This window comes from Australozyma saopauloensis, chromosome 2 (assembly GCF_035610405.1).
Source record: "Australozyma saopauloensis chromosome 2, complete sequence".
NCBI classification, from domain to species: domain Eukaryota; kingdom Fungi; phylum Ascomycota; class Pichiomycetes; order Serinales; family Metschnikowiaceae; genus Australozyma; species Australozyma saopauloensis.
Genome location: NC_086132.1, coordinates 1429211 through 1450351, shown reverse-complemented (window position 1 = coordinate 1450351; position 21141 = coordinate 1429211). Strand labels below are relative to the sequence as shown.

Genomic DNA, 21141 nt, shown 5'->3' with positions numbered 1-21141 from the left:
ATGTAATAAATACCATTAAATTCTAAATTTTAAGTATTCCAATTTCTACTCTACAACAATTTCCCTGAATAAAGCATGTCACCTAATACCCATAAGCCCAGAGAAGAATAAAAATCAGAGAAAGCGAATTGCCTCATGGGACCAAAAAAAACAAAAACTTCAAAATATTAATACAGCCCACAGCCAATTAGAACAGACCATTTTTCCCCATATTCCTCCCATTCCTGTTTCCTTCAGTTACAAATGACAGACCACAGGCGTGCCCCCACCATGCGCGCCCACCAATCACCGCCCGCGCTTCTCGCTATGGGAATGGCCCCATGGCTCCCAGCCCGGCAGGCAGATAAAGAGGAAAAATCTCATCTACCAAACACTCCCTTAACAGCTAGACTGAGTGCATAACACCACGTAGATTCTCCCTCCTGACCCAAAACAGCAACGCAAGGGACTATTATTGTGTGAACAGTGCTCGCAACCTCAAAAAAAAACATATATATACGCCATGCTTCGCCAAACTTTCGCCAGATCTATTCGCTTCAACTCCACCGTGGCCAAGACCGCTCCTAGAGCTTTGTCCAACGCCTACGTCAACCAATTGGAGGCCAGATGGGAGACTTTGCCTCAGGCCGACCAATCTGCTTTGATAAATGACTTGAAGGAGAGAATGAAGATCTCTTGGGGTGAGTTGACCCCAGCCGAGAAGAAGGCTGCTTACTACATCTCTTACGGTGAGTGGGGCCCACGTGCTCCATTGTACTCTCCAGGTGACAAGTCCAAGGTTTTCTGGGGTACCATGATTGGTATGTTCGCTGGTTTGGTCATCTTCGTTGGTCTTAAAACTTTCGCAGGCTCTAAGTCCGTGACGATGAACAGAGAGTGGCACGAGAAGTCCGACGAGTACTTGAAGTCTCAAAACGCCAACCCCTTCACTGGTTACTCGCAAGTGCAGTAAGCGGCCGGCTTGGGCGTCAGATATTCATCTTCAATCTAGCATTCGTCCCTTTTGGGGCATAAATTTTCAAATCGAATGAACAAATTGGTATACTTTGTAGACTAGACGGCTTTGTGCGTCATAATCTAGGGGAATTTGTCCTTGCTAGTTTGATCTGGTGGACATTCTCGATGACTGAGGTAGAAAGTAGCAATTGTAGATGAGACGTGTCTGAGGAAGCCTGCGACAGATGACGGACGAAATCTGGGTAATTAGTTGATTATGTATGAATTAGATTGCTAAGGATGTTTGTAAAATTTCGTTTGCGTGCTTTGATACGATTGTGAGGATTCGTCGCCGTACTTAACTGTTACAACTAATGCAAATGACATCACAAAAGGTCCCAATTCAGATCAACCGATTTTTGAAGTCAATAAATACACATCATTTTCCCGTATTTTGGGCTTCTCAGTCATATGAAGATAAACTGCAAGCTACGAAGCTAGACCTATAACCTGAGATCACTGATACATGACATCTTTATATAATTGGCACGATAACGCTTATAATCGCAAGTCTACAGTTGCTAAGTTGCATTTCTTATTGTTCTCATTATTTATACATGTCAATGGCGCCTCACCAGGAGACACCACGACCACAAGAATCACATTAAACGTCTAGGTCATCTTTATCACGTTGTGAGAGGATCCAACTCTTCGTCATTGGGTCCAAACTCTCCTTCAAAAATGGTTGCTCCTGCCTTTCGTCTTGTTTCAATCTCAACGCACTCGGGTCGAGAAAGAATCTCGCTTGCAGTAAGTCGTTCGAAAGGATTGGGCTTCAACATCAACGCCACCAAACTATCCAAGTTTCGTGAGTTGTCGACGAGGAATTCAGGGGCGCCTTTTGGAATGATATCCCGCAAATTCTCAATGGGTTTGTTGCCTCCAGCCGTGGCCATGCCCGCTGAAAGCGTCTCACTCGTTGTTCCTTGTTTGCTCGAGGGATTTGAGTTACTCTTGCCCATGTTGAAGATGCTATTAGGATGCAAAGAATTTAGAGATGAGGTATATGAAGTGAGCGAGGAGAAGTTACGATGATGTAAGAAGTCGCTGATATTGTCGCTAGACAATTTTCCAGCATCACTTAAATCTCCGCTTCGAAGCTTTCTCCATGGCGTTCCATTTCCTGGCAAGACAATGTTTGTTGCAATTTCCAATATGATCAAACCGACACTGAAAATATCTGCAAATGGTGTGTAGATCTTCTCGTTAATGAGTTCAGGTGCAATGTAATTACGGTCTCCCTCCAAATCAAAGTCTTTCTCCAAAATTGGAAGCTTTGTTGAAAGTCCAAAGTCTCCTATCTTCAAGCTTCCCTCGAATGTGATGAAAATATTAGCGGGCTTTAAGTCGAGATGTAAGTAGTTCTTCAGGTGAATGAATTTGAGACCAGATATAATCTCAATGAGGATTTTCCAAACTCGGAACTCATCCATTTTATAGCTCTTGTGCTCTTCCAAAAAGTCATACAAGGACCCGCCCTCGCAAAATTCGGTCATGATGTAGTAGTAGTTATTGTAATTCCAAGCCTCAATAAAGATCACCAAATTCTCTTTACCTCCCTCGATTTCCATTTCTTCATCTTTAATGGAGGTAAGGACTTTCAAGGCTTCTATTTCCCGCAAGATTGCTTTGCGCTCGTGGCTTCCAGCGACAGGTTTTTTTGTCCTTTTGATAGCAAATTTTTCATTACCAAAATTGCACTCAAAAGCTACCGAGAATTGGCCACATCCAATGTAAGAGATGTTTTGTTTCCCGAACTTCTCCATTAAATACTCATCCACTTGGTCTTTAGAAGTTACCAATTTGGAACTCGCCTCCTTTGCCAATTTCTCCTCTGTATTGATGCGGCCGGTATTAAGAAGATTAAGTGTTGCCTGCAGCGAGATCAAGGTATCAGAAGGGGCATGCAGAATTGGGGTGCAAGGTTCATCTTTCTCCCTGGGAAGTAGAGTATCCGAGTGGTTAGTTGAACGAGTACGGTAAATGAGTGGATGTGCTCCTCTGGAGCTCAGCTTCGTTGGTGTTTCGGGCACAGGGTCCTCGCACTCAACGTCAGACAGAATTAGCAAATTATAGTCTGGATCTTTTTGCGCAGATGAAACTGTTGGAAATTTGAAAAAGGAGGAGTTTGAATCATTTGAGTGTGTATAATTTGCGTTTCTACCAACCTCAATAGAATGATCATGACTCAAAAAGCTATCCTCATCAAAATCAAATGGCCTCATTTTTTCTTTCTTCATCATAAGAAGGGGGTTCTTCTTCATTGGAGTCTCCGGTGGTAGCTTTTTTGTAGTTCCTGCGAATGAACTCTTCTTGACAAGGCCAGTCGACTCAAAGGCAATTTGTAGTGGCTTCACAGACTTGTAAGAAGGCTTTTTAGTGGGTTGACTATTGGAGCGAGGAGTGTTTTCCTTGTCATCATACGGCTCAAAACTAGGGATTATAGCCGACGCGGAATTGTTACGCTGTTTCTTTGCAGTTGTAGGCTCAAGCGAGTTGCTATCCTGATGGATCTGAAACGTATGAGAAGACTTTCTCACGCGCAGCGGCGATTCATCCATTAAGATCGAGTTGTATGGATCGTAGACATGATTCTTCAATGGTGACGAGGATCCCTTGAATTTCAAATTTGGACTCTTGAAGATCTTGCGGAAGTTGAAGTCTCTCTTGCGTGACGGAGAGTCTGCGGACTGTGATCGTAGAGGAGAAGTCACGCGAATCTTATTCGAGTTTTTGAACAATTTTTTTTCGTTTTTGACCGGCGAGATAGCATCGAGGACAGCTTTGAACTTACCGTTTTGGCTGGGCGAAGGCGATTGACTAACGAGTTTGTGCGGACGCTTGAACTTGTTGAATGGAGTTGTTCGCAGCGACAGCGATGCAGATGATGACGTTTGTTTGCCCTCTACTGTTACTTCTCCAGGAGACAAGTTGGAGTCGATCGACAAGTTGAAGTACTTGAAAGACCGTTTGAGAAGAGGCTTTGTAGCTAGTTTAGGAGGTTCATTCACGACCTGCTCAGATTGTGTTGGGAGTTGGTCCTCTACAGGCTCTACATCCGACAAGTCGTCGAAGTCTTCGTGGAGTTCGAGCGGGTCATCGGCATCGTCGATCACTAGGGTGCTGGTGCGCAAGGCGAAGGGCGGGCTCTTGTTGTGCAGCTTCTTCAGTTTGAACTCCTCGGTGTCGTCCAAAATCAACGAGTTGAACGAACGCGAGAAGTGCTCGTTTGTGAAGTAGTCCAACTCGTTGTGATGGAACGTCTTGTGGGACGAGATGCGCTCGATAACCGGGGACGAGTCGCCACCGGCCGACGGAGAATGCAGAGGCGTCTCGCGGGTGGCACTACGGGTGGATTGCTGTGAGCGTCGCTTCATGGTGTGTGTGTTTTGATGCTAAGGGGAACAGAGGGTATAATGACGAGAGATGCAAGGGTCTAGCAGGGATCAGGGGCAAAGAATGAAGAGAGAAAAAAAGAACGGAAGACAGTTGATGTGTAAACGGCGATCTTCTAACAGAATCACGGGCTGTTTGTCGCTTCTATGTGTAGTAAAGACGGGCCGTAGAAAAGGAACCAGAAAACAGAAGACAGAAAACAGGAGTCGGAAGTCGGAAACCAGACGGGCCGCAGCGAGGCACAAGACAGCAACAGGTGCGTGTGTGCGAATAGAAGTGTGCGGGAGGTGTCCTCTTTTCCGGCGCTAACCTATGCCAGCGGATGTGGATGTTGTTTTCTGTTGGAGGTGCGTAGTTACTTGGAGCAGGTAAACAGGGAGTAGGTAGTAGGATGCGTCCGGAGGAGCGACCAGACAGGACCAAGGGAGCCAACAGAACAAGCAGGTGCGGGTTTAGGAGGGAGAAGATAAATTGGCAATGAAGCTACTGTTTTTTTAGGGTAAAAAAAAAAAATTCGAAACCTTTGTTTTGGAAATTGGGGTCCAACTCCACTATCTCTCTGTTCCTACTGTTCTGGGGAGGTACCTCAGCTGGTTGGGTGGGCCCTGAGAAGTGTCCTGCAGGCAGCACCGGGCGCGAGGGTAAACACAGGGGTATAAACAAACGCGGCCGCGGCAGCCTGCAGACAGACGGTTGTCTGGGAAATGCATCTGAGTCTGAGTATGTGAGTGTGGGCGAAAATGGAAGCAGTGGTCTGGCGAAGATCGTTGGGAGAAAAAAAAGAAAGAGGGGTTGAGAACCTTCTTTTCTGTGTGTTCGCCAAATTTACTGATCTTTTATACTTTATTTTCGTGGTGGTGTTTGTGATTCTCTCTCATCCGTGTGTCTTGCCGTAGGCTCTTGAACACATTCCCGAATCTCCAAATACACACTCGATGTCGCGATTCTGTCTATGGACTGCCGATCCTCATCAATGGGGAAGGTTTAGGTAGCTTGTGGTGGCAGAACGGCCAAGATAGACTGGGAGCGAAATTCGGCAGAAAAGCTGTCTGCCGTATTGCGTTTCGCTGTGCGCGTCAACGTCGGTTTCGGCCAATGGATGTTTCTGGATGGTCGTGGTTCGTTTCGAGAACAATAGAAAACAGACACACGGGCAAGGATTTGAGTTTGACTTTCGAGTTCCAGTTTCGAGATAGACTTTCAAGATTAGGTTTCGAGAATCAGATTGAAGTTTCATTTCGGCAACTCCAACAAAATCTGTTTCTGTTTCTGTTTCTGTTTCTGTTTCACTTGTGGAACATATTTCAAGGCTGCCTCTGGGTGCAAATTGTATCCTCCATTGAATGTCTCACAAAGGGATCGGGTATCATAAACAAATCATCCCTCTGTCTTGAGTCTCTCATGCGTGTCTCAATTTTTTCTTCATTCGTCAGCTAGAAACCCTCAGAAACCGAAAACGTCTCCAAAGTGTATGCTGGGACAAGTGTCAAGCACTTGAAACAAATTTGTCCATATTGATGGCACAACGTCAAGCCCTACACAGGCCCGCCGTTGACCACCTACTGAATTACTGCATTGAGAAATTACTCCTAAAGCCGCCCCATAGAACTCTGCGACCATAACTCCGACACAAAACGCCCCGATTTCGGAGACAGCCACAATTGCCGCCCATCCAAAATGGCGCATCCGCTCTCAGCCGCGCGCCACTTTGGCGCGGCAGGACGGGTACATCGTTGCTGACTTTCGCGCGGCCTCCCATTGGCCAGATCTGGGAATCTGGAGATGGCCCAAGTTTGGGTGCGCTTGCGCTACATCTTTGCGGTGATGATTTTTGGTGAGTGCGATCAACTGAAAATTGTTCTACCTCGTCCTCTTCATTGTCTCGCCGCCATCATTGACCTTTGTTGCATAGATTTCCCGTCTTTTCCACGCTTCGTATTCAGGTATTTAGAATAGCATCCGATCCAGGTCCGCGGCCTGTGTGCAGAGCACTAATACACTTATACATCCATCGAGGTGCTACCCCAGTACTTTTACATATACAGCCACCCACACTAATTAATTAAATTCCAGCGTCGGTGAACCATAGCATCTCATAGAGTATCGTCTCGAACCTGGACTTTTCACATTTTGCAACGATATTCATCCCTCTTTGCCTCGCTTGTTGCCCTCTTTCTCTCTCTCTTAGAGTCTCACCACCCCTAACCCTACTGCTCTTCTGCGTCATCCCTTTCTTGCTAAGCTCACTCACATCTTCGTAAATCTCCATCTGCGGGAATGAATGCAAAACTACAATTCTAATGTCTCCAGTTGCTCCCCCTGAATCCCTGCTGGAACACATTTCCGCTAGCATCACTCATACTGCAACCTCACAGATACATCTGGCAGACCCGCCACCGGCCATGGAACAATCTCCGCCTCAAAGTATAAAAAGAGAGCCGTCGCCGCTACGAGAACACGAGGAATTGCCGCCTCAGAGTGCGCTGGTGAATGCTCTCGGCGACCACAAGACGGCCATGGATGAAGAAATGGCGGTCGTAGAAGACAGCGACCAGAATGTCTGCTCGAACTGTACTACCACCACCACCCCATTATGGCGCAGGGCGCCCGATGGCACCCTCATATGTAATGCGTGCGGTCTCTACCTACGATCCAACCACCATCACAGACCGGTCAACTTGAAGCGACCGCCCAACACTGTTGCAGTGAAAGCTCAGGGTGGCTCGTGTAAAGGTGATGGTTCGTGTAATGGAATGGGTGGCTCGCCGGCGTGCGAGGGCTGTCCTGCTTTCGATAATCGCATGTTTACGCGCTGCCAGGGCAGCTCAACCTCCAAGCCCACTGTCGGTGAGACATCCAAAGTAAAAGGAGATCTGGATGGACAGTTGGCGGTGGCCTGCTTCAACTGCCACAGCACCATCACTCCGTTGTGGCGCCGAGACGATATCGGCAATACAATTTGCAATGCCTGTGGCTTGTACTTCAAGTTGCATGGCAAACACCGTCCCATTAAAATGAAAAGGGACACTATTAAACGTAGAAAGAGAACACCTAACCTATACAAGAAGCTGGACCCCTCGACGGGATCCCATTCAAGAAGCAATTCCAACGAAAAATTGTCGGGAAGTGAGACTGCCGATCTGTCTGTCATTGACAGTGAAAGCTCTCCTAGCCGGGCGCTGCATTTCGATAAAGGGCATCATTCGCGTCCTTCTTCGACCACTCCAACTCAATCAAACTCTCCGTACTACCATATTTCTCCACCAGGCCAGGGCCAATACACCAACGTCTATTCTCCTCCTCAAACTCGTCCTATTGGAAACGGACCAGCCTCCACGAATTTGGTAGCAGCCCAAACACCTTTAATCCAGTACAATGCTAGTGGTCAGCCCCTCTCCTCGTACTATCCACCATACATTGGCCATGGAAGGATGCCGAACGGTCCTGGTCCTCTTCCTGGTCCTCCACCCTCTAGACCATACGTATCGCTGACACAGAGTCTCGCCATGCCACGCGCAATTAGCCCTCAATTTCTTGATCAGTCAGGAAGGCATTTACCGAGAGCTGCTTTGGAATCTGAGAAGAAGCAGACTATATCACGCGAAGCTGCATCTCAAATGCAGCCAACACTCAAAAATTCCGATCAGGCAGATACCACACGCAGAGTTCCGATTTCGCATTATTTATCCAGTCAGACAATGGATTCTTCCAGCGAGATCAAAGGTGCTCAAAATGTCGGTATTGAACCCAAGTCTGGCTTGTCGTTCTCAGTTTCACCATCTCCTCCAGTCTCTGTGACTTCCACACCTTCTAGACTAGCAGACACCTCTGAACTGAAGAATTCGGAGACAGAGCAAAACAACGAAAGTAACAAAGGTAATATCGCCCCTATTGCAGTCGATTTCACGTCAGCATTCCAGATCAAAAAGCCGAAAGTGAGGTCTATAGATGACTTGCTTAATTAGGTAGCTTGGCTGCAAATTTATGTACATCTTTTCCTGCATGTGGATCACGTGCCCTTGAACAATCCCTATGTGTTTGAAGAATCGATAAGAGATGCAATTGAGGCTTACTCATCTATTTATTCTCTAACTATGACGGTTGATGATTCGTTTTCAAGAAAAATAAAGGATGTTGCAGCTGGCTTCATTGGTGGCATGACGCAAGTGCTCATTGGCCAACCAGCTGACCTTGTTAAGATCCGTCTTCAGACTTCTCCTACACCTACGACATCAAGTGAAGTAATTAAGCTGGTTTTGAAAAAAGAGGGTCCTTTGGCCTTTTATAAAGGAACCCTCGCGCCACTCTTTGGAGTTGGAGCTTGTGTGTCTTTGCAATTTTATGGCTTCCATGAAACAAAACGTCAGCTCTTAAAACATTCCGGAACCAGTCAACTTCTGCTCTGGCCGCAGACATATATTGCAGGAGCTATGGCCGGAATTGTCAATACACCCATTACTGCGCCAGTGGAACAATTGCGTATTTTGAGTCAAGCAAACACGAAATCTCTTTCCTTAGTCGAAACTGTGAGAGGCATTTATAAAGCACAGGGATTTAAGGGGATTTACCGTGGTAGCGCAATTACTCTCCTCCGTGAAAGTCAGGCCTACGGAGTCTGGTTCCTTACTTATGAGACGCTTATTGCATACATTCAACGCACAAGAGGATACAATCGGAGAGAGGATATCACCACCCCAGAACTTCTTTTAGCTGGAGCGTTGTCCGGAAACGCATTATGGCTTAGTAGTTATCCATTGGACGTCATAAAGAGTAATATTCAAAGTGATGGCTTTGGTGCTGAGTCTAAATACAAGGGCCGTATTTCCTTAGCGACTAAGGCTATTTGGGCCAGTGGAGGCGCTCGAGGTTTTTGGAAGGGAATCGTGCCATGTTTGATCAGAGCATTTCCTTGCAGCGCTGGTACGTTTGCAGCTGTGGAGACCGCTTTGAGGGTGATGGGTTAATAGACTTGAATATTTAATTTACGAGATAGATGAGTTTTTTCACAGAAAAGTTGTGCTGCGCAAATTATAAATGCTGAGACGGGATATATAGAATTTTAGCTTCAGCTAAGGCCTATGTTGGTAGAATGGTTTTGTACTTTGTGTTTGTTCTTTTTTCTTCTTTTGAAGATTAATAGCAGAATTCGAAAACGTATGGCATCCACTTGGTTTCAACCAAGAACAAACAAAAATAATTCCCTTTTCTATTGTCTCTCACAAATTCAATTGATATACCTCTGCCAACACTATGACCAAGCTACCTAATTTAAGGATCAACACCTGCCTTGTGTTCTTATTAAAATCCAAAAACAAAGAGAAGAGAAAGAGAGAGAGACATAAAAATTCACCAAGAGCCCAATCTTCTAAAATTTGATTGACACTTATATACTTCAAATTGAAAATTCAAAGTCCAAAGATCTTGAATTTCTGCATCATCATCTTTATCTAATCACTGTATACCGTTCTAGATTGCTATCAAACCACTAAGCTGAACAATGATGGCATCTAGAAACATTGGCTTGAGAGCCCTTCAGCAAAAAAGGACCATTTTCGGATGGTTGTCACAGAATAAAATGATCTATCCTCCAAGTCCCAGTCAAATCTCAACGAAAAATAGATTATTCCCAACATACATTGATCACCCCACCGAATTAGGCACAATTGTGTTGGACAAGGATCCATTGATTCTTAATTTTACCATCCCAGGTGACAAGAAGTGCAATGAGGTTACACAGGCACTATACGACATTCTCGGGGACTCGAAACGGTACCCCTTCGACGGAGCAAAACCAGTCAGTATGGCTTCAATTGCATGCGACTCTCCTGGCGGCAAGGAGCTCCAGTTGCAATATGTGGTCAATAACATTCCAACATTAGTGCTTTTGAAGAAGCAGATGGTCATGGACTCGTACGTTCCCAAGCCGGGTCCCGATGTGCACAAAGAGGTGATGAAGTTCGTGAAAAGTATATACTAGTAGGCGAAAATGAATGAATGAATGAGAATCTATGGTACAAAGATATTTACAGGGTACTCTCACACAGACCTATGCGTCGGGAATTCTATAACTCGTTAGCGACTGAACTACTCCCAACCATCCTTCCAGCGCTTTTTCCATAAATCGCAGTCAAACTTTGGTTTTCCAAGCTTCACATTAACCTCATTGTGTGCATTGCACAACCACTTTCCGAATTTGTCTTGAGTGGTGGTATCTGGCTCATTCGTCTGAACATAGCCTCTAAAATCCTCAGCGCAAAACCAGCAAGGATAGAAGTTGCCAAATAATTTGACAAACTGCTTCAAGTCCGCTTGCTCCTTGCTGGTAGGTTCCTCGGGATACGTAGCGGCTATCAGGTGGAGAAGGGTCCATGTCGATTTGCCGAGTTGTTCTACATCAGGAGGGTCAGTTTGTTCATACGGAGCGGACAGAGGCTCTTCCAGGACCGCAGGAGTTTTAGTATGGGGTACTGCCTCTGTCTTTTTGGCGGGTGTGGGCTTCGGATGCTTACCAGTGGCCATCTGAAAGTCTAGGAGAGTATTACATGAACGACATCTGATAGATTAGTATCCGTCAATGAGTAATTCTTCGAGAAAAGTGTACATACGGTTTACCATCTTTGTCCAAAATGATTTTGCGGCCTGTGATTGGAGATATCAGCAGCGATTGTTGTTCAACTGTCATTTCCCGAGGTATCGAACTTGATTACTAGTGGCAAGATCAGAGGGTGGTGATAAGAAATAGAGGCAATAAATGCCGTGATCAAAAAGGAAGGAAAAAAAAACTAGAATGCGAGTGAGTGATGTGATTTGCTACTTCAGTACTTAATTAAAATTTTGTTCTATTATTTAAAGTCCTATAAGTTGTTCTTTGAATATGCGGTACCTAATTCAAGGTATGTGATCAGTGTAATCTAATTCTGACCACACAGAGGGAATCGTAAAGGCCAAGCGAGAAACGTCAAGTTTTTTTTTCTAGGCAACAGCTCCTTCGCATCCTGTCGTCATATCTCACTGTTGTAGGCTCTCGATGTATGCTGTTCTCTGCTTCACCAACTCATCACACAAGTCCCCCACGATCTTGGTCTCGATTCCATTGCGAGACTTGTAGAACTCGCTCAAATCGTACTGGATTCCGTAGTCCTGCTCGTAGTCCCATGCCTGCGCAATCATCTCAAATTTATCGATGTCTTTCACGTATCTGGCCTCGGGACACAGAATGTTCTCGTAAGCCAACCAGAGCTCTTTCATCTCGCGGGCAAAACGCGGGCTGTAACCTTCGATCAATGCCACCAAATAGTCAATGGTTTCCTCCTCCCGACGATGTTTCTCGGCCTTGGTGACGCCTCCGAATGGAGTGATGTCTCCAACCAAACTCTCAGCGATGTCATGAACCAAGGCTATTTTCACACATTTGTCGATGGAAACCTCTTCTGCTGGTAACGCCATGGCAATCAAGGACATTCTGTACATGTGGTCGGAAATGCTCTCGACCTTGGCGACTGGAATCCCCTTATCGACCCATCCAGTTCTGGGCTGAGTCTTCAAAAGACGCAAGATTTGGGTAAATGCGAGCATGCTGTTGATGGGCTGCTGGGACCGAATGAGGGCCTGGACCCGTTCCGGGATGTGGTCGGCGGGTTTCCAGACGTGTTGTGTCATTTGTGGTTTGTTTACGTGATTGATGTGGAGGAAACAATGAGAAGAAGTGCAGAATGAGCGGCCGGTGATACAAGCAGGATGCGGCTTGAAAATCCGCCACTTTAATAATGAATGTCTCGCAGCAGATAGCATGACTTCTGCAACTTTTTCGTAGAGCCCAATTACTTAAAACTATCAGTGTTTCCGGGTCGGTACTATCTCATCGCTGTAATAAACTACTTCCATCGATGAACGATGGACAAACAAGAATTCGAGCCAGCGGCCTCAAATGTGCTTACAGAAGTCTACAACGCATTATACAGATGAACGTGGATTATAGTGACTATTAAAACAGGAGTTGAAGGCCACTTAAGCAATCAATTCAACAACACCACCAACGGCTCTAATCTTCTCCTCAGCCAACTTGGAGACAAATCTGGCCTTGACAATGATTGGGACGTTTGGCAATTGACCCTTACCCAAAACCTTACCGTAACCGTGGGCCAAGGTGTCGATGACTGGGGCAGCAGAAGCGTTAGAGGACTTGAGGTACTCGTCTCTCTTCTCCTCCTCAACCAAAGACCACAACTTGTCCAAGTTGACTTGTGGCTTCCAGAAGTGGTTTCTTTGCTTGTGGAAGTATCTCATACCGACCTTACCGAAGAAACCAGGGTGGAACTTGTCCATGTTGGATCTGTGGTGTTGCAAACCACCGGCCTTACCACGACCACCGGGGTGCTTTCTGTGCTTACCGACTCTACCCTTACCGGCTGTTTGTTAGTATAATGATCTTTTTATGTTTGGGGTTGGATGGTCTCAAAGAAGGGGGGAACGGTGGTCAACTGAAAAATCTTCAGTGCCAATGACATATGCGGTAAAAAAGCATTCGTGATTACAGTGATATCAATGAAGGTCAAGTATTTCGAATATGCTGCTTTGTCTGCTTCTCATAGGACGTTTGCAGTCAAAACATTATTGTGCTTGATATTTTTCAGTCATCTCATTTGATCTGGTCAACCGGTGAAAAGCCACCGTTTCTTACATTGAGTATTATCATCAGCTGTTGTTTAAAACATACCGGAAACGTTTCCTCTGTGCTTTCTGGTCTTGGTTAATCTGGTTGGCATTGCTGGAGTAGATTAAACTTCGATGATGAGAGTGTCAATTTTTTCTCGCACACTTGGGAGGGACCATCCGGGAGGGTGTGCTGTCTGCAGGCAACTGGTGTGATGGCAGTCGCATTGGACAGGCAGTATAGGGGTTGAGCCCTAGCCATGGTCACGTGCAGAGTATAGAATTGGCTGCAAATGAAGTTTCAAGCAAAGGAGCTTGTTTTTCAGATGGCTTGATTTTCAAGATTAGACCGAGTATGTCTTCAAGGTTAATTAAGTGAAGTTGTTTGCTGCGATATTGGAGTGTCTTTAGTTAGCCTTGATCATTGAACTTTGGTTGAATTGACTTACACAATTCAGACCACTGAAGAAGGATGAATTAAAACCCAGCCCTGTTCTGTTGACACTTTATTAGACGATTATTAAGATTGATTTAGTTTGTTCTGTTCGTCATGCAACGGATGCATATGCTCTAGAAGATCACTATTCCGAAGCAGCAGACATACTCATGATAATCAGTTTACATAAAATTAATTTCTTGCTATCTTGCTGCCTTAATAACTTATTTTGATACATGTCTTGATGTTGAAAAATTGAAAAATAGATAATGACTGCAAAGTGACTGCAAAGCATAAGTAGAGACGGAAGAGAGTAAGTGGCATAGAGCAATACCAAGACGCCGGCAAATAAATCTGATCGAATCATAGTCATCAGTTTAGGTTTCTCCCTTACTGACTCTATCGCTTCTATCTATGATTAAGTTCGACACAACGTAAAACAATCAATGAGGGCCTTGAGCCCAAACCTCTTCGTAACTGTGCTTACCCTTCGTTTCTGGGACAAATCTTTGCACGAATAAAAATGTGAGGATACACATTACAGCAAAGATGTAATAGACGCCAGCGCCTATCCAGGAATTCTTGAGAATTGGGAACAAGAAACCCACGACAAAGGTGGCCACCCAGTTCATGGTCACACCCCAACTTTGCGCTGGAGCCTTTGCCTTCTGTTGAGTGACTTCACCGACTAAAAGGAATGGAATAGGGCCAAGTCCGACAGCAAAAAAGGTGATGTACACGAAGGTTCCCACCACCGAAAATAAGGCATTCTTGGTGCTGATTCCATAACCAAGTAAAACTGCGGAAATGCCCATCATCAGCACTGAAGTCTTAAGTAGTGGTTTCCTTCCTAATCTGTCGATCAATGGGGCTGAAGCGAAGGTCACAACAGCATTGACGATAGAGATCAAGCAATTAATGAAGATAGCAGCGTCCGGGAAAATGCTGATTAATACCGAGACACCATAGAATATAATTGAATTGATACCACAAAACTGTTGGAATACCAAGATTCCCGTGGCGACCAAACGAGAATTCTTGTACTCCAGCAGGCGGAGATATTCAGTCAACGTTACTGTTGAAGAGCCAGATGTAGCACGAGAACTCTCATCTGAGAGCAAAGATTCCTCGTCTCCTACTCCTCCACTCTTCCAACTATTGACTTCATTTCTGGAGTCCGAGTACTCACCACCACGAAGGGAATGAAGGACCTTGAAGGCATCCACGGCCTTTCCATTGTTGTACAACCATACCGGAGATTCATCCATGTACGAGAGAATGAGGCAAAAGTTGATGGCGGCAATGACCGATCCAGTCAATAAAAGGTACCTCCAGGAATTGTTTGTGCAAAGCCACAAGGCCAACACCTGAGTGAGTAGAATTCCAACGTTGATTGAGACTTGGTTCATCAGACCAAGAAAGCCCTTGTACTGGTCTGGTGCAATTTCGTTGATCATCAACAGGGTGACCACAATAGCAGATCCTGCGCCTATTCCGGCTATGAAACGGCCAGCAAGAAGAACCGCAAAGGAATTGGCCGTTGCGTTCAAAAACGAGCCAACAAAAAATATCACATTGTGGAACAAGGTTGTTCTTTTGCGTCCGATCTTATCTGCTATGGTTCCCACATAGAAGGACCCGATAAGGCCTCCAATACTGAAGATAGAGGTGACCAAGCCGATTTGTTCACTAGATAAAGTAATGCATTTCTTAAAACCATGTGAGCCAAAGAACGTTTTCTTGTACTTAGTGTTTCCAGGCACTGAAAGGGCGCAGGAGAGAATGGCCTGGGGAGAGTTCAATTCCGCCATATGGTAGCCAAATTGAAGGGATCCAAGGGCCACAATTGCAACTGTTGCAATGAGCTTGGCGGTGAGAGCCCCTTTAACCATGATTGTAGGTGGTGAAAGGTGCAATTGAGTGGAGAAGTGTGGGGTTTTGCGATAAGCGGTGAGAGATAGTGAGAGGTAGGAGGTGGACTTGCCGATGTGTATCTTCGATGATCACGCTTACCGGAGGAAACAATGTCAAAATCACAGATTTTTTTGCTTTTAATTGATTATGAAGTATCGATTTTTTTTTCAATTATCGCAGGATTTACTTTCCAAATGCAAATGGGTTGAGTAAGTTTGCATTCGAGCTAGTCTAAGGTTAGTAGAACCGGATTCGCCAACAAGAAAATATATAATCATATTAACTTCCCTTTTTTTTTCTTGATCAATGGAAACCTACAGAATCCAATAATTACATATTCTGAGTGTCTGGTGGCGTTTCTGTCTTGAAAGCACTGGCAACACACTTTCTGGTCTACATCGATCTCTAGAGAGAGAGTCTTTTTTCCCCCTTATAAACGCGATTCTTCATATTAATTTCCCTTCAATTCTGTTGGTCTATTCCAATTCCTTCTAATTTTTACCCATTTTCACTTTCTGCCCATCCCCAGTCTTCACTTGATTTCTCTTCCTGCCTGTGACCAGTACTCACTAAAACTACCTGGCGTAAAGTCAAATATATATCATCAAGGGCCCTTCAAGCACCGATTCATAATCAGCAACTTCCACTACAGACTAGTCTCGCAGCTGAAGTACAAATTGTCTCCAGATAGAGTTTAATCGCGTATCCTAGTCATTCCTATATCTTCCATAACTTTCGTTCCTTCAAACAACAGCACGAACATCAAACACACACACAATGAGCAAGCGAGGAACTCTCCCCTACTCCTACCAAGATCTTTTTCCCCAGTCTGGATCGAATTCCAAAGAGCAGGGCGCTCCGAGCTCAATTGCCGGTAGTTCCTTCTCGGAAGTGATACGGAATAACAACCAATTCACCCCTGCAAGGAACTCTCAATCAGGGGCAGATGGCAGATCTACCAATTGGAAACGGATGCTCAGACGTCTATTCCGTCCTCGTACGCTTGACTTCGAGAATGCCGTCTGGGAGATCTACTACCTTGTGGTCAACCCTAAGAAAATGTTCCGCAACAATTACACCTACAAAAGTAATGGACGCAACTCGTATCTGCGGGACGATCCATCCTTTCTCATTCTTCTTACAGCATTGCTTTTTGTGAGTGCCATAGCATGGGGTGCTACCTATAAAAGTACCTTCTGGGAGGTTATCAAGGTCATATTCAACATGGTGGTGTTCGACTTTTTCGTGCTGGGAATCATTTTTGCGACCATTCTGTGGTTTGTAGCTAACAAACTATTCAACCCTCAATTTTCCTGGAGGAATGTGTTTGCAAACACGGCCAAGTACAGTGTCAATTACATTGATTGGGCCTTCTGCTTTGACATCCACTGCAACTCCTTCTTCATAATCATGTGTTTGCTCTACGCTTTGCAGTTTTTCTTGCTTCCTGTTCTCATGCACGAAAAATCCTTCTTGGCCGTTCTTTTCGGAAACACGTTATACTTTGGTGCAATCGGACACTACTTTGTCATCACCTTCTATGGTTTCAACTCTTTGCCCATGATCGGCAACTCCTATTACACTCGATCTGCCACCGGATCAACTCCTGCTAAAATTCTACAGCTCACGATTTTAGCTGGTGTCTTGCCCGTCATTGCCCTCATCTGGCTCTTGAGCATTATTTTGAGGTATAACATTTGCTACATAATGGTCACTAAATATTTTAAGTAGTAATAACGATACACCACCCTCATTCAATTAGAAAAGTCAGAGCCTATTAGAATCTGTCTAACTACACTTTAGATGAAGTAAGTCTCATCCTATTGCTATATCACAAAAGTTCTCCGACTTGTTCTAATCTTTCCGATGCTGCTTTGATTCTCATGCTGGTTCTGTTACTCAATTCGTAATCCCCAATATCACTGACAGTCTCAGCCTTCTTAAGCCAAGAAAGACTCTCTTGTATGGCATGAGCGCTATTTGTTTGGTAGTCTTGCTTCCAAGCAAAAATTGCACGCTCATACAATGCAGTTGGGTACAAGTATGGTGAGTATGTCATTTTGGTAAACTTGAGAGGAGTGCCTGGGACATCTTGAGTGATATATTTGGACATCACTTCCGTCTCCAAAAGATCGATACCGGCTTGAACGTTTCCGAGCTTGCCAAGACAAACACTCTGGAAAAAGATTCTTGTCATTGCTTCATCCATCGTTTCTTCAAACTTTGCATGTGGACCTGCCGAGAACTTCAACATACGATTCGACAACTCCACGTCTTTAGTTGGCATTCTGTTGTACCCGTTCCAGAAGTAAACGAGTTCATGAATCAATGAAGTTCCCACACATTCTATGTACAGAAGTTTCGTGGTCTGCTGGCGAGTCTCAATTTGCTTCGTCTTTCTCAATACGAACTTATCAAAAGGCATCTGCTTATTGCTTCCGCCTATACCTCCTTTTTTAGGAGCATTGTCGCCGTGTCCAGCGACATATGTTGGAGCTAACTTCAAGTAATGGTCCGCCTTTTCTGCGTAAAACTCAAGCTGGGTATGTTTCTCATCTTCAGATGCATATTGAATGACATCGCTTTTGATCATTCTCCATTTCTCCAAATAGCAAGAACCTGCCATGAACAAGTAAACGGCAGGGGACCAAGAACTGATTTCCAATAATCTGCAAAAATCACGGGCAGCGTTGTCATAGTCGTGGATGAATGCATAAAACATAGCTCTGTCAAAAGTAAGCAAAGATTCAACTTGTTCCATTCTAATCTCAGTCGAAGGGTCATCAGTAAAAGACTGCATTGACTTCACGGCCTCTTCCATCTGCCCTTGTGCAGCTAACATACGGCCCTCTTGAAGTAGCCATAATGCGTTGTGTGGAAAGAGCATCCGAGCCTTTCTGAGTAGTTGTGGAGTATACAAGCTGGGATTTTTCACGACAATCTCGAGCTGAGCCTCAGAAATAGTGGAACGATCTGAGATGTCTAAGATACTTGAAACAGAGGCATCGTCATGACCGGGCAATTGGAAACCGGTATCAATGAATTGCATTGGACCATCGTAAAACACCAAGAGACAAAGCAATGCTAAATCTCCATGGATATTTCTAGCGGTAATACTGGTACGCCAAAGCATCTTCAACCCGACCATTCTGTTGCCTTTGAAGCCAACAATTGACAAGACTCTACCAATAGTAGGAGGAATGAGGGACAAGACAACCTGCAAGATTCCAAAGCAGAGCTGAACACCGGAATGAATGAACTCATCAATAGTTGATACATGCAAATGCGAGTCTGCAGCCACGGAGTGGCTGGTGCTGGTCTCGGAGGAGACAATGGATTCGGAGTAGCCCTCTTTCAAGGGAGTTCCAGCTCTAGAGATATTAATTTTGATTGAAGCTTCGTCAATTCCACTCGTCTTGTGAAAATCAGTCTTTTCATTTTCGGCGGACTCAAAACTATCATTCGCGTCTGAGAAATCTTCATCTGCTTCTGGTTCGGAAGATTTTAGCTCTGGCGGAGTGTTCTGGATGATGGTTTTCTCATTAGCAAAAGAAGCGTTTGCAGATGGGTTCGTTGCAGTTCGAGAAATATTCGAAGCAGGGTTTAATGAGCTTACCAGGCGAGCGTTGGCGTTGTATGAAGACAGATCGTCCCTGAAAAAATTCACCTGGGATCCAGCCTGGCTCGCGCTGATGCCTTCAATACGTCTCTTACGCATTTGGTAGACCTGCTCCAAATTCTTCATGAGACTGATTTCCTCAGGAAGAGAGGTTGACGAAGCACTGGTCGGAAGCTCGAATCCAGGAAGGTCGACCGAGCTGACAGACGAGTTGAGCGCCTGTTTTCTGAACTTGGCCAAATTCTTATTGAAAAGAGGCTCCAGCTCCTTGATTTTGCGGTATGTCGAATCGAGGATCTGATACGCACGACGCAACTTCATGAGTGCCTTAGCTTGCTCGACCATTCCATTATTCTCTTGTAAGAGCATAATCAATGCATTGAGAAGAGTCAGCTCAGCATATGTCACCTGGAACTCTGTGCCGGGCGGATATATGTGCGACGTGCTGATGTTTTTTTTTTGGTTGTGTTTTGAGTGCGACAACGACGCTTCCTCAGCGTCGGAGAGAGTCTTATGAGCCCTGCTCATGACCTCCGTTTCGAAGCCCAAGGTGGCTTCGATAAATTGCATCACACCCATTGCCAAAGGGAAAATGGCGCCGGGATCATCGCAGTTCTGCGAGTGCTCTTTGTGCTTTGACTTCAAGAGTTCTGTTCCCTCCTGGTTCCTGTCGTCAAGCAACAAGTCCATTGCCTGGAGCGCAATTTCGAAATCATGGACTTGCAGAAGAACCTTTTGATGCGTTTTTGGGTCGGACGCCGGTGGTGCGGGCAGCGACGAAATGGAGAGAAGCAGTGCTTTATTCCTCAAGCTCTTGAGCATGGTGTATAGTTGCGAATGCCAATTTGCCAGAGAGTTAGGATGCAGCCAGGATGGTCAAGGGGAAGTTTTATGGGACTTTGGTACAAAAACAATCAATTAAACAGTATTACCTTGGTAACGTGAAGTGTGAGGAAAAATAGAAGTGTGAAAGATAGGGGATCCACATGCATCAGCTGACCCTTATCAGCTGACAGTGTGCGACAAGTGGACCAACTGGGATACGAGAGCGTGTGGGGAAAGGGAGGCATGGATGGGGTATAGGGTATTGATGAGATGACTTAAATTGTGTATTTTTTTTTCTCTTAGAAATCATTAAGAATGGATTAGTTCTCTGTATTTTTTTTATTTTCTTATTTTTTCGTTATGTTGCAATGGAAGATTGAATACGCTTACGTGTACGGCATTAATGATGAGAAGTAACCTGTGAAATAGAATCGAATCTAAATAGAAAAAGTTCGATCTTCAGATCTGTTGGATTTAGACTAATTCGTGGGCTAAATCTCAAATAAGGATGATGTGATGACTCAGATCGAGGATAAGCAATTTTTTCCAGATTCAGATCCATCTCCTGGGATTCACGTCAACGATAAATGCAAGATGTTCTGTGTGCTACCTTGAAGCATCGCTACTGCCATGAAAAAATAGTTGATGCCTCAGTAAATGAGCTACCAAATGGGTTTTGTTGTGGTTAATATTTGCTGATCCACAAGCTTAAGACGTCATCCAAAGACTCGAACTGAAACATGATGTCCTGTCATTAAAGTGTTTGAAGCCTGTCATTTCAAAGGTCAATCCTCGTGTATTTAGGACGTGCTACCTCATTCATGCGAAAGACGCGATTAATTCAGCCGCTTCCATTTAGGCGCCAGGGTTAGACGCGTGCGAAAAGACGTTATGACCCAAACAAACAACCTTCGTAGGCGCGGCAAAAAATGCTAGGCACCCTAACCGACGAAGATTTCCTTTATTGAGGTGGGCAGATTTTCTGAAGGGGTTATGAAATATCGAGTGGAATGTTGGGGAAATTGATGAGGGAATAGGTTGCCATGGTTGCGAAACAGAATGAAATAGGGGAGTATGAGAATCGGTGGTAGGAGGTAGGGGGTATGAGAATCGGTGGTAGGAGGTAGGGGGTATGAGAGAAACAGGTTCATAGTAATCATTGTGATGCAACGTATAAAAGTTGCGAAAGGTAAAGACAAATTTTTTTGCTTGGAATGAATCGTCTCACTTTTATTTACTTTTACGTTTAATTATTGGTTTGTCTTTTCTTTTGAAGCTATCCATGGCAATTCCTAGCGAGAGT

General features: G+C 44.8%; 11 protein-coding genes across 11 annotated transcripts; 5 read left to right on the top strand and 6 right to left on the bottom strand.

Moving 5' to 3' along the window:
* Positions 1-502: 502 nt before the first annotated feature.
* PUMCH_001863 (uncharacterized protein) lies at positions 503-952 on the top strand (the record flags this gene model as incomplete). Its single annotated transcript, XM_063020897.1, has 1 exon — positions 503-952. One exon carries the CDS (start codon positions 503-505, stop codon positions 950-952), a length of 450 nt encoding a protein of 149 aa, XP_062876967.1.
* Positions 953-1622: 670 nt separating this feature from the next.
* On the bottom strand, positions 1623-4373 carry PUMCH_001862 (uncharacterized protein; the record flags this gene model as incomplete). Its single annotated transcript, XM_063020896.1, has 1 exon — positions 1623-4373. One exon carries the CDS (start codon positions 4371-4373, stop codon positions 1623-1625), a length of 2751 nt encoding a protein of 916 aa, XP_062876966.1.
* A 2319-nt stretch (positions 4374-6692) lies between these two features.
* On the top strand, positions 6693-8357 carry PUMCH_001861 (uncharacterized protein; the record flags this gene model as incomplete). Its single annotated transcript, XM_063020895.1, has 1 exon — positions 6693-8357. One exon carries the CDS (start codon positions 6693-6695, stop codon positions 8355-8357), a length of 1665 nt encoding a protein of 554 aa, XP_062876965.1.
* Positions 8358-8486: 129 nt separating this feature from the next.
* PUMCH_001860 (uncharacterized protein) lies at positions 8487-9356 on the top strand (the record flags this gene model as incomplete). Its single annotated transcript, XM_063020894.1, has 1 exon — positions 8487-9356. One exon carries the CDS (start codon positions 8487-8489, stop codon positions 9354-9356), a length of 870 nt encoding a protein of 289 aa, XP_062876964.1.
* Positions 9357-9889: 533 nt separating this feature from the next.
* PUMCH_001859 (uncharacterized protein) lies at positions 9890-10369 on the top strand (the record flags this gene model as incomplete). Its single annotated transcript, XM_063020893.1, has 1 exon — positions 9890-10369. One exon carries the CDS (start codon positions 9890-9892, stop codon positions 10367-10369), a length of 480 nt encoding a protein of 159 aa, XP_062876963.1.
* Positions 10370-10476: 107 nt separating this feature from the next.
* PUMCH_001858 (uncharacterized protein) lies at positions 10477-10911 on the bottom strand (the record flags this gene model as incomplete). Its single annotated transcript, XM_063020892.1, has 1 exon — positions 10477-10911. One exon carries the CDS (start codon positions 10909-10911, stop codon positions 10477-10479), a length of 435 nt encoding a protein of 144 aa, XP_062876962.1.
* Positions 10912-11400: 489 nt separating this feature from the next.
* On the bottom strand, positions 11401-12183 carry PUMCH_001857 (uncharacterized protein; the record flags this gene model as incomplete). Its single annotated transcript, XM_063020891.1, has 1 exon — positions 11401-12183. The coding sequence occupies one exon, from the start codon at positions 12181-12183 to the stop codon at positions 11401-11403; it is 783 nt and encodes a 260-aa protein (XP_062876961.1).
* Positions 12184-12399: 216 nt separating this feature from the next.
* Positions 12400-13157, bottom strand: PUMCH_001856 (uncharacterized protein; the record flags this gene model as incomplete). The annotated part of the gene is made up of 2 exons (XM_063020890.1): positions 12400-12800; positions 13109-13157. 2 exons carry the CDS (start codon positions 13155-13157, stop codon positions 12400-12402), a joined length of 450 nt encoding a protein of 149 aa, XP_062876960.1.
* A 766-nt stretch (positions 13158-13923) lies between these two features.
* PUMCH_001855 (uncharacterized protein) lies at positions 13924-15372 on the bottom strand (the record flags this gene model as incomplete). The annotated part of the gene is made up of 1 exon (XM_063020889.1): positions 13924-15372. The coding sequence occupies one exon, from the start codon at positions 15370-15372 to the stop codon at positions 13924-13926; it is 1449 nt and encodes a 482-aa protein (XP_062876959.1).
* Positions 15373-16171: 799 nt separating this feature from the next.
* PUMCH_001854 (uncharacterized protein) lies at positions 16172-17125 on the top strand (the record flags this gene model as incomplete). Its single annotated transcript, XM_063020888.1, has 1 exon — positions 16172-17125. The coding sequence occupies one exon, from the start codon at positions 16172-16174 to the stop codon at positions 17123-17125; it is 954 nt and encodes a 317-aa protein (XP_062876958.1).
* Positions 17126-17225: 100 nt separating this feature from the next.
* Positions 17226-19835, bottom strand: PUMCH_001853 (uncharacterized protein; the record flags this gene model as incomplete). The annotated part of the gene is made up of 1 exon (XM_063020887.1): positions 17226-19835. The coding sequence occupies one exon, from the start codon at positions 19833-19835 to the stop codon at positions 17226-17228; it is 2610 nt and encodes an 869-aa protein (XP_062876957.1).
* Between the last annotated feature and the right edge of the window lie 1306 nt (positions 19836-21141).